Source organism: Dreissena polymorpha, chromosome 3, assembly GCF_020536995.1.
Source record: "Dreissena polymorpha isolate Duluth1 chromosome 3, UMN_Dpol_1.0, whole genome shotgun sequence".
Taxonomy (NCBI): Eukaryota; Metazoa; Mollusca; class Bivalvia; order Myida; family Dreissenidae; genus Dreissena; species Dreissena polymorpha.
Window position 1 is genome coordinate 29,898,295 of NC_068357.1, and position 12,453 is coordinate 29,910,747.

Sequence of the window (12,453 nt, forward strand, 5' to 3'; positions counted from 1 at the left end):
ATAATTCCGTAAAAATGACAACCAGAGTTATGCAACTTGTCCTTTTACTGTACCCTTATGATAGTTTGCGAGTGTTCCAAGTATGAAAGCAATATCTATGATACTTTAGGGGTAAAGTGGACCAAAACACAAAACTTTACCAAATTTTCAATTTTCTAAGTATAAAGGGCCCATAATTCCGTCCAAATGCCAGTCAAAGTTACATAACTTTGCCTGCACAGTCCCCTTATGATAGTTAATAAGTGTTGCAAGTATGAAAGCAATAGCTTTGATACTGTAGGAATAAAGTGGACCTAAACACAAAACTTAACCAAATTTTCAATTTTCTAAGTATAAAAAGGGCACATAATTCTGTCAAAATGCCAGTCAGAGTTACATAACTTTGCCTGCACAGTCCCCTTATGATAGTTAGTAAGTGTTGCAAGTATGAAAGCAATAGCTTTGATACTTAAGGAATAAAATGGACCTAAACACAAAACATAACCAAAATTTTCAATTTTCTAAGTATAAAAAGGGCACATTATTCTGTCAAAATGCACACCAGAGTTATCTAACTTTGTCTGCCCAGTCCCCTCATGATAGTTAGTAAGTGTACCAAGTATGAATGCAATAGCAGACGCCGACGCCAACGCCGACGCCAAGGTGATGACAATAGCTCATATTTTTTTCTTCAAAAAATAGATGAGCTAAAAACGGCGAAAAATAACGGTGTCGGTATGGACGTCGCCATCTTGACTATCACGTGATTACCCCGTCTGTGTCAACAGATCACAGAAATGAAGTTGTGAAAAATATTTAACATGTATCAAATTGTTGTAAGAAGATTTACCATTGATAGTTTTGTTCATGAAGTTTAAGAACTTTGCTGAAAAAAAAACAAAAAACACCAACATGGGTATGATGAAACATACCCCTTCACTAACAATCGTAGAAGAGAGGTCATTCCATGGACATCTGTCATTCTGACTGCCCATCCAACAAAGTAGCAATCCTTAATTTATGATAAAGAGTGGGCGTGTGAAATGTCCATTATCACAAGTTTAATGCTGTTTAAGTTTTTCCCAGTTGTTATCTTTCCATTTTTCTATTACAGATTTATAACATTTTGCTACATTTTACTGCATGTGACATCGGAGGATATTCAACAGTTCTGGGACTGATTCTAGTTTTACAGGTCAATTGATGTTTAGACAATGAACTTTCATCAATGACCATTGAAATCCATGCTTACCCTCTAGCACGGCCCACAACTTCCTTCTTTTCCAACCACAGCTGGCCAGGGGCATACAACCCTCGATCATCCACAGAGTTGTTGTCTCCCTTGGTTAGAAATTTTACTGTACCATTCTCCCTGAAAAAAAAGGGTTAATTTCCTTCAATTTAAATTCAAAGTACCAATACCCCTACACACATTTTTTAAGGAATACGGGATACCATTTTATTTGTTTCCCTTTGTCTGGAATTTTGTTTAATCATTTTCCCTGAAAAAAATTCTAACATGGCAAAACTAGAAGCTTGGTAACGCTGAAATTCAATAAAGAATGTCCTTAATCAGGATATTACAATCGCAAAATGTAACTGTAGGAAACCCAACATGTCAATAACAGTAACCTCCTATAAATTAAATATTGACATGAGTGGCGATTTATTCCCAGTTGCTTAAGAGAGAAGAATGTGTACGAACCAATCACTGCCCTCTGAACAAGGAGTGGGCATGTCTTACGTAATATATAGACAGGGAACCCAACTTTTGAAAAGGTTCTTAAACATGAGAAGTGAACACAATATCAAGGCAATATTATACCAATATTTTTCACGTACTTCAAGAAACCTTTTATTCAGAAAGCACATCAGAATTCCTTTACATGCAAGTTGAGCATAAAAAAACACTCTTGATATTTCTTGGCCATTCATTCTTGGACATGACTTTCGCCCGCACACCATCAATATATTTGGAAAGTTGACGGATGGTTCACAACTGCATCAATACAGTGTATTATGAAGGCAGATAATTTGCTATGGTTAAAAAATGAGTCTATTGCAATATGTTTGCATGAAGAAAACAGGGTTTTAGTAATCAATTTGAAAACATTAAATAAATTACTTTTCAAGCACCTATAACTACCTTTTTTGAACATTCCCAGTGAATCTACACTTTTTAATCACTAATACACAATAGAAAACCTTGAAATCAATAATTTTTAGAATTGCTTACATTTTACAAAAATCACTACTTTCAAATTATTATGACAACTCTGCTAAAATACCAAAAGTATTTGTTATCAGTTACTTTTCATGCACTTTGAGCACTCGATGAACTATGGGTATCTCCCGTCCCTCTATCTTGAACACAACAATCTCCCCTACACGGATAGGCTCCTCGCGGTAGTTGGTCAGGAATAGCAGGTCACCACGATAGAAGGCTGGCTCCATGCTCCCACTGGAATAGAACAAACCAAATTTAAGAGGGCAAATGGACTGGTTTTTAGCATAGGTGCAACGCACCTATGCTTAAGATATATATAACATTTCGAAAACCCACATCCATCGGTTGACCATTATGAAGCCTTACCTGATCAAAAATCAGACGAAATATCTATTTAATTTAGTATATGGTAATTCTTACAATTTTTTTTTGGAAACGTTTTTCTTACGTTTTCTTCCAAGAATATTGCTGACACTGTTTTTAGTGAATTTTTCTAAGACCGTTTTACGTGAAAAAACCTTCTACGAAACTAAAACAAATTTTGTTCGTAAAACAATTCTGTTCTTGTTGATAGTGACCTCACACCAAATTTCTATTTCCTTTGTTTACTGTTCTGTGAGAGGTCAAATGTTTACATAACTGAATTCATAAGGCCCTGGTTTAAGGATATGTAGCATTTCATCGGTTAATTTTAAATAGAAATTAAAACATATTCTCAGCAGGAAGTGGGGCATAAAACACTTTATTCTTTGAAAATGTGTAAAAAATGGCGGAGTACGATGAATGTTTTCTGATTTATGACATGGATTCTGACCTGCCTTTCTATGGATTTGATGAAGTAAAGTTTGAAAGCAATAGAGATGTGTTAATTGAAGTTAAAATGATTTACTTTGAGCCAGAAATTAACGTTACGAGTAGAGCTTGGTTTAAATGTGGCATCAGATTTAATGGATTCGCGCGAATTCTGGACGAGTGTTGTGTCTGTAAAATATTAAATGGAAAGCTGTTAATGTATCAAGTCGGAAAAGAAAACGGATGGTTGCATAATGGTATGCGTGAAATAATGTAATTCTACGAATTTATTTTCATAGTTATGTCATTTGTAACCATTCACATTCGTCACTATATGGAAATCCCGTTTCTAAAAATAAAACATTTTGGTAACAAGGGGGGCGACTTGTGATGTCAGTAATCGTTAAGGTTACAATATACTAAATAATCGAGTCATGAAGGGCTGTACTCTCTAAACAAATCATCATATTTTCCTCGAAGGAATGTTATACACTTTAGACTGTTGTTCTGGTTTTATCGTTTGGAGATATTGATAGGGTAAGCATAGGTGTTCACTACTAAATCCCTGAAATAAGATAAAGTTGGAGATTAAAGTAAAAAATGGCACTGCAAAAGGTTACAATCCACTAGAAAACGGCCGAAAAAAAGGCGCAAAAACAGTCGATTTTGATTTGAGTCGAATTCTTTTTTGGTTTGAACATGATATATCTTTTTTATTGCTTAAATTGATTCAGCTTAGAATGCCCGTCAAGAAAATGTATGTGCAAAATGTTGTATTTATTTTCGCTCAAAGTTGTCGCTTTTACATCGAAACATATAAGGAAACTTTTAAGTATATTTTGACCTTAACATTTACTTCAGCAGCAACTTCCCTGTATCTTGCAACTATGCTTTCAGCGCCATCGGCGCTCTTGTTTTAAATGAACCAACTTGAAACAGGGCCAATCATCTGTTTTCTAGAGGGAAAATGTGTGTTATTACCCCTATATATAACCACACACAGTGTGAATGCACATATATATATATAGAAGGAGGCTCCATGCTTCCACTGTAAAAGAAGATAACACTTTTTCTAGTTTGGCATTAAAAAAGCCGAAAAAGTTGACAAATTACATGCTATTTTGTAATAAATACCTTAGAAAGCATGAGAACTTGCTTTATTTTAAAATAAAAACAGAAATCTTAATACCCACTTAAAAACTTTAGTACCAAATTCAGAGCTTTTTGTAGCTATCCTCTATTTTGGCTACTGGTCATATAACAAAGCTTTGAAAGAGGCAAATTGACAGCGTAACGCAAAATACACACAAAAATTTTATTAACAGTTATCTCAGCAATTAACTGTTTGAGTTCAACTATCAATGATACGACTCATCAATAGAAAGACTCTATGAAACCTGTCAGAAAGTCGGACAATACAAGACAAACATAAATTTTGTTGTTATGCAATTTTTAGACCAAGCATATAATAAGGGAAAAAAAGGCTATTAACTATGGTGTTGTTTGCCACCCACTAATAAGAATAAACAAGAGCTGTCACCATAGGATGACATATGCCCCCTATAAACGCTTTGATAGAAGTTATAGCATTTTTCAAACCTAAACGCAGATTTCGAAACCTTAACGCGGACCCTAAGTTCAAGGTGAAGGTCACAGCGGGGAGAAATAGCCTGGACAAGAATTGCACTATATGTACAGTAAATGGAAAATTTCAAAGGGCCATAACTCTGTCAAAAATCATCCGACCAGAACCGGCTGATAATATGCACATCTCCTCTTGGTAGTGAAGCTTCCCATAAAGTTTAATCTAATTCCGGTCATTAATTGCTGAGAAATAGCCCGGACAAAAATTGTGCACGGACGGACAGACACACGCACGGACAGACAAAGCGGCGACTATGTGCTCCCCCAAAAAATTTTGGGGGAGCATAATAAAGGTCACAGTGACCTTGACCTTTGACCTAAAACCATGTTTGATTGTAGATCTCAATGAGATGCATGCACATGTGGAGTTTAAAGATCATAGACCGAAGAGTTTTCATTTTATGAGCAAGGTTACAGTTTTGGGACAGACACACACATACAATGTCAGACAGACAGGCCAAAAACAATACAACGCCTGATCATTCGATCTGGGGGCATGAAATTAAGTAAATGGCAATTTGCTTGCATAAAAATGCAGGATTTGGGGTCTAATGAAATCCCAGCTGAACATATCCTCTCATCTTCAATATGGGTAAGAAAGAATTTTACAGTAGTTTAACTCACCCATTACAATTACTTATAAAATTTACCTGAGAACAACGACTATAGGACTTTCACTGCCAGTGACCACCATCAGTCCTTTCCAGATCATCAAAGCAGAGGAGACTATCATGCCAAAGTTGAGCACCTGGTAGTACAGCTGAAAACAGATTTGAGTCGAGTTCTGAGAAAACTGGGCATAATGCATGTGCATAAAGTGTCGTCTCAGATCAGCCTGTGTAGTCCGCACAGGCTAATCAGGGACGACACTTTCCGCTTTGATGGTATTTTTATTTTCAAGGAAGTCCCTCCTTACCGAAAATAAATTTTCGGCGGAAAGTGTCGTCCCTGGTTAGCCTGTGCAGACTGCACAGGCTAATCTGGGACGACACTTTACGCACATGCATTATGCCCAGTTTTGTCAGAAAGCAGCTCATTTCAATAAATTTGTTATTCATATATTATTCTTTTTCCAACAACGAGAATATCGATAAAAAATTTAGCATTATAGTCTATTTGCTCAAGCAAGCATGATTTCTTATATATTACATCATCATTACTTGAAATCTATACAAGAGCTGTCAGAAGACAGCACGCTCGATTTTTCGAGTGCTTGACTGTATAACGTAAGCCATCATGGGGAAATTGTTTATATTCAATTAGGTCAAGGTAATATAGACATATTCTAAGTGATAGAGAGGACCATAATTGAAACATATTGATCGCTTATGTTTTAAACAAGTTGTACTTTTTAGACGATTCTGAGTTCAGGTATATTTTCCATAATCTATTGCACATTTGTGAAGACATAAAACAAACTAATAAGATTTTATTTCAAGTCTGATCGCAATGGCTTGGGCGGGATGGTTGGATGGTCCTTCAAAAATGAAATAAATAAAAATAATAATTTTTTTTTACCATGTTTCAAACAAAAAACATGTTTTTTTTTGGGGGGGGGGGGGGGTGGGGGGTGGGGGGGGGTGGGGAGGGGGTATAATGTGGGGGTGTGGTAATCTATTAGATTATATTTCAATAAAAGCAATATGTCAAGGTGGGGCATGGGGGATGGTTTGGGTGGAGTCCATTGTGGTATGTCAGGTAAGTGTTCTTTTGTCAAAGTATGAATCAAATCTGATCATAAATAAAGAAGTTATGGCAATTTGATAAAAAAAAATCAACAACAGGGCCTGAAAGGCCCAAACTCACTCACCTGAGATAACAAGATATATTTGAGACAAAAGTTTCATGGAGATCGGAAAATAAATGTGGCCTCTAGAGTGTTAACAAGGTTTTACTATAGCCATATAAGGAAAAATGCCCCGCCCCCTGGCAGCAATGTTTTTCAACCAACTGGCATCACTTTTGATCTCGTCCAAGATATTATAGGGATGAATCTTCTGACCAAGTTTCATGAAGATCATACAGTAAATGTGGCCTCTAGAGTGTTAACAAGATTTTATTATAGCCATATAAGGAAAAATGCCCCGCCCCCTGGCAGCAATGTTTTTCAACCAACCGGCATCATTTTTGATCTCGTCCAAGATATTATAGGAATGAATCTTCTGACCAAGTTTCATGAAGATCATACAGTAAATGTGGCCTCTTGAGTGTTAACAAGATTTTATTATAGCCATATAAGGAAAAATGCCCCGCCCCTTGGAAGCCATGTTTTTCAAGCAAACATAATTATTTTCAAGCAAAGGTTACCATTTTTAAACTCATCCAAGATATCATTGGGACAAATCTTCTGACCAAGTTTCATGAAGATCGGAAAATAAATGTGGCCTAGTGTTAACAAGGTTTTACTATAGCCAATTTAGCAATACATTGTATAAGGAAAAATGCCCCGCCCCCTGGCGGCCATGCTTTTAACCAACTGGCATCATTTTCAAACTCGTCCAAGATATTATTTGGATGAATCTTCTGACCAAGTTTCATGAAGATCAGACAATAAATGTGGCCTCTAGAGTGTTAACAAGATTTTACTATAACCATATATAGCCATATATGGCAAACTGCCCCGCCCCTTGGCAGCCAGGTTTTTCAAGCAAACGTATCCATTTGTGAACTCATCCAAGATATTATTGAGATCAATCTTCTGACCAAATTTTATAAAGATTGGACAATAAATGTGTCCTCCAGAGAGTTAACAAGGCAAATGTTGACGCCGCACAACAGACGACGGACAAAAGGCGATCACAAAAGCTCACCATGAGCTAAAAATAAAATAATAATAAATATTTGTGTTTTTGTACCATGTTTAAACAAGATGCGTTTGAGAAACACAATGTCCCCCTATATGACGTTTGACCTTGTAGGATGACCTTGACCTTGACCCTTCACCACTCAAAATGTGCAGCTTCATGAGATACACATGCATTTCAAATATAAAATTGCTAGCTTCAATATTGCAGTAGTGACATTACATGAGAAATTTTGACCCATATATTTGACCTTGAAGGATGACCTTGACCTTGACCTTTCACCACTAAAAATGTGCAGCTCCATGAGATACACATGCATGCTTAATATCAAGTTGCTATCTTCAATATTGCAAAAGTATTCATAAAATTAGCGATTTGGGCCACATATATTTGACCTCTGACCTTAAAGGATGACCTTGACCTTTCACCACTCAAAATGTGCAGCTCCATGAGATACACATGCATGCCAAATATCAAGTTGCTATCTTCAATATTGCAAAAGTACTCATAAAATGAGCAATTTTGGCCACATATATTTGACATCTGACCTTGAAGAATGACCTTGACCTTTCACCACTCAAAATGTGCAGCTCCATGAGATACACATGCATGCCAAATATCAAGTTGCTATCTTGAATATTGAAATACTGCAAAAGTGTACATTAAATGAGTGATTTTGACCCATATATTTGACCTTGAAGGATGACCTTGACCTTGACCTTTCACCACTCAAAATGTGCAGCTCCATGAGATGCATATGCATGCCAAATATCAAGTTGCTATCTTCAATATTGCAAAAGTTATTGCAAATGTTAAAGTTGGCGCAAACCAACCAACCAACCAACAGACCAACAGACAGGGCAAAAACAATATGTCCCCCACTACTATAGTGGGGGACATAAAAATATTATTATTTGTGGGGGGGGGGGGTGGAGAGGGGGAATAATGTGGGGGGTGGTCATTTATTAGATGATATTTCCAAAAAAAAAGAAAGGGAAAACTAATATTTATTTATTTTTTTTTTTTCGGGGGGGGATTCTGGGGTGGGGCGTGGGGGATGGTTTGGGTAAAGTCCATTGTGGTATGTCAGGTAGGTGTTGTTATGTCAAAGTATGAATAAAATCTGATCCTAAATAAAGAAGTTATGGAAATTTAAGCAAAATTTATTTATTTGACCTTGAAATTCAAGGTCATTCAAAGGTCAAGGTCAAATTCAACTTGCCAGGTACAGTATCCTCATGATAGTAAGAAAGGATTTGAAGTTTGAAAGCAAAAGCCTTGATACTTTAGAAGTAAAGTGCATCTTAACACAAATTTTAACAAAATATTCAAAGTTACTCAGTCAAAAAGGGGCCATAATTCCGTCAAAATGCCATCAAGAGTTATGCAATTTGTCCTGAACAGTCCCAGTATGATAGTTAGCGAGTGTTCCAAGTCTGAAAGCAATAGCTATGTATTTTAGGAGTAAAATGGACCAAAACACAAAACTTAAACATATTTTCAATTTTCTAAGTATAAAAGGGGCCATCGTTCTGTCAAAATGCTAGTAAGAGTTACATAACTTTGCCTGCACAGTCTCCTTATGATAGTTAGTAAGTGTTGCAAGTATGAAAGCAATAGCTTTGATATTTTAGGAATAAAGTGGACATTAACACAAAACTTAACCAAATTTTAGATTTTCTATGTATAAAAAGGGGTATAACTCTAAAACTAATGCTGACAGAGTTATGCAACTTGACATACACAATTGTCTTTTTGCCATTAAGAAGTATTCTAAGTTTGAGTTAATTATCTTTGATAGTGTTAAAGTTATTTTACTTTATAAAATACTTTAAACAACGCCGACGCAGGGGGAGTAGTATAGCTTTCTTTTTTCCGAAAAGTCGAGCTTATAATGTTAAAACGTCTGTCTACAGATATATGAAACAGAGATTATGACCAAACCATGTTCAAAATTTACCAATTAAGGGCTTGTTTGCTTGTGCTAATTACAAACAATGTGGGCAAATATATGGTATCAAGTACTTTGTTTTTATTTCACTACATTTCAATTAGTACCATGCATACAAATTCAGCTTCAAATAAATTTCAATGTATTTACCAATTTTCTGCATGTGTAAACGAAGCAAATAGCAAAATTCCATAAATTCTTTCTTTTCCACAGACAACTTAATATAATCAAATAAAAAAATCTATTTTGTAAATCCCCTTGCCTGTTTAAACATTATAAGTCAGTCAAAGTGCATTCATACATACACGGATCTGATAAATGATTCTAAAAAAATAATTATTAATTAATGCTTAGATGTGGTGTGCTGCTTCATGGTTCAAACAGAATTCTCAAACCTAAATTCAAGGACTTTTCAAGGCCAAATTTTCATTTTCAAGGCCGAGAACCGTACGTTAGTTTCCTTAAAAAAGTGCATTTTCAAGCAAGTTTAACACAGTAAATATCATTTATTTGCTCAAACAAATTAAACTTATTCCACAATAACTCATACATGTTATTTCTAGTTATTACATACATGTTATCCATCCTTAACTCAATGAGTCTCACATACAGTTTGTCAACCAGTTCCCGATAATCAGCAGTTCCGATTAATTTGTATTTAATTTTCCATAATGCCCCAATAAAAACAAAATGATTAGTGTCTAAGGTATACATTAGGTAAAGGAATAAATTAACAAAGTTTTAGCAAGAAATCTTTTGTAAATAGCTTACAGGGAGGAAAAATGCAGCAAAAAGTTAACCGGAACTGATTGAATGAGTTATGTTTTGAAATGTGCATATGGATATAGAAGGCTTTATTATTTCATATATAAGTTTTTTGCTGATTGAAAACAAATGCTATGACAATGTTTTGAAATACTAATTCTGTAAGCTAAATGATTTTTAATAATTTTCCTAAGGTTGAACTTTAATTGGCTATTTATGACAAAAAACTGCATATGCCGTCTGACCTAACCTGTTATCATACAAAATAAATATTACCCTTTATTTTTACATCTTCTCACATTGACACTAAATCCCGAAAAAATTATTGTGGTAAAAAGAATAAACGTTTTTGCCGGGCGATTCTAAACTGGTGTACTGCCTGTATGTATTTACTTTTTAAAGTTATTACAAACAAACACATTGCTTCTCAATTTCATGTTTTCTTTGTGGGTTTCCCCTTTCTCGTGGCTTTTCAAAGCGATTTCCCCCATCCCCTGACATCAACGGTCTTCATACAGACCCGACAATGTGCTTTTTGAATGTCATTTGTTTTCTGTACCCAGGAATATTCAGTTAACCACCCTGGTTTGAAATGACACTTCCCCATTGCTGCATTTTCACTCGCAAAAATTGATCACAATGGAGAACCTCTGACGTAGTACACATAATCTGTGACGTGTACACATAACGTTTCGTACTCAATAGTGTACGAAACTTATATATTTCGTACTCAACTTTTTGCGCGAAGGAATTTATGATAATTTTTCGTAATATTTCCCTTAAGAACGATTTAAGATGATAATTAAAGCGATGATACATGTAATTTTGAGCAGAAATAAACATTTTCAAGGCTTTTTTTACATGAAATAAGCACTTTTCAAGCACTTTTTCAAGGCCAACCTTTGTTCAAGGGCTTTTCAAGCCTAGGACTCGTTTTCAAGCACTTTTCAAGCCCTGTGCGAACCCTGTGCTTATATATGTGATCTATTAGAATCATTAATTATCATGTGTTGGCGCTCAAACATTGCATTGTGTTTGTCTATGTTTTTGTTGCTGTTGTTCTGAAACATTTTAACTTAAATAACAAAAGCTTAAAAAAATACACAGACTTGTAAGTAAACGGTATTAAAATCTAAAATAATAATTTACAATTATCCATGCTTCATGAATTAGAACCATCAGTTACGCTTGGATCTGCATGACAGACGAAATTTGGCACCATTGCATTTTACAAGGTCAAAGTCATTTTCGCCAATTTCTGTTTATGCTGAATATTTAAGTAGATTACTTGGAATTTATATGTTTTGCTATAAAATGTTTGAAATAGCTCACCCAGGTTTGAATGCTGCAGGCAAAATTCTTTAGTTTAAAATAACACACTATTAAAAAACTACAGGATAACATGCAGATATGAATATTATTATGATGCTAGACTTACAGATTTAGATTAAGAAAGCTAACCCATAAATATTAAAATTAATCATGAATGAACCCATAACAATGGTTGTTTAAAATGCCAAGTGCACTCATTACTAAAATATGTCACAAGACATATCATGTGTAATTTAAACAAGAGCACCGCCTTGCGGGTGCAGACCGCTCATCTATTTTCTTTTTAAAGGTGAAGGGACTCTCATTTTCAATCACAAAGGAGGGAGGGGTGGAGTGAAGAGCGGTGCATTGTATGGGGGATGTGGACATTTATTACATTTTCTTCCCAAAAATGCGAAAAAAAGGAAAAAAAAATCGGGGGGGGGGGGGGGGGGGGGGGGGGGGGGGGGGGGGGGGGATTCTTGGGTGCGATGGTTGGACGGTATTTCAAACATAAAATAATAAAAATAAATATTTGTGTTTTTTAACCATTTCATAAAAAAAATTGCGGGGGGGGGGGGAGGTGAGGCGGGGGGGTATAGTGTGAGGGTTGTGGTGGTAATTTGTGAGATGATCTTAAAAAAAAAAAAAAAAAAAAAATAGGGGGGGATTCGGGTGGGGGGAGGGGGGGGGGTGGGGTGGGGATTCTTGGGTGCGATGGTTGGACGGTATTTCAAACATAAAATAATCAAAATAAATTGTTTTGTTTTTTAACAGTTTAAAAAAAATTGGGGAGGGGGTGGGGTGGGGGGGGGGGTTTATAGTGTTATAGTGTGAGGGTGTGGTGGTCATTTGTGAGATGATCTTAAAAAGAAAAAAAATTGGGGGGGGGGTGGGGGGGGGCACGGGCGATGGTTTGGGTGGAGTCTATTGTGGTATGTCAGGTAAGAGTAGTTTTGTCAAAGTATCAATCAAATCTA

At 35.8% G+C, this 12,453-nt stretch overlaps 1 protein-coding gene across 3 annotated transcripts in view; it reads right to left on the reverse strand.

The window, feature by feature from the left end:
• Positions 1–12,453, reverse strand: part of LOC127873476 (signal peptidase complex catalytic subunit SEC11A) — a 31,735-nt gene that overhangs the window by 6,386 nt on the left and 12,896 nt on the right. Inside the window, exons 1-4 of one of the 3 annotated variants that reach the window (XM_052417358.1) lie at positions 10,683–10,789; positions 5,293–5,402; positions 2,291–2,440; positions 1,232–1,351 (exon numbers count right to left, since the gene is read on the reverse strand). In XM_052417358.1, the coding sequence (XP_052273318.1) occupies positions 1,232–1,351; positions 2,291–2,440; positions 5,293–5,402; positions 10,683–10,769 (467 nt within the window). In that variant the 5' untranslated portion in view covers positions 10,770–10,789. Of the gene's footprint in view, positions 1–1,231; positions 1,352–2,290; positions 2,441–5,292; positions 5,403–10,682; positions 10,790–12,453 lie in introns of those variants that run through there. The other 2 variants (XM_052417360.1, XM_052417359.1) reach the window with 2 other exon arrangements.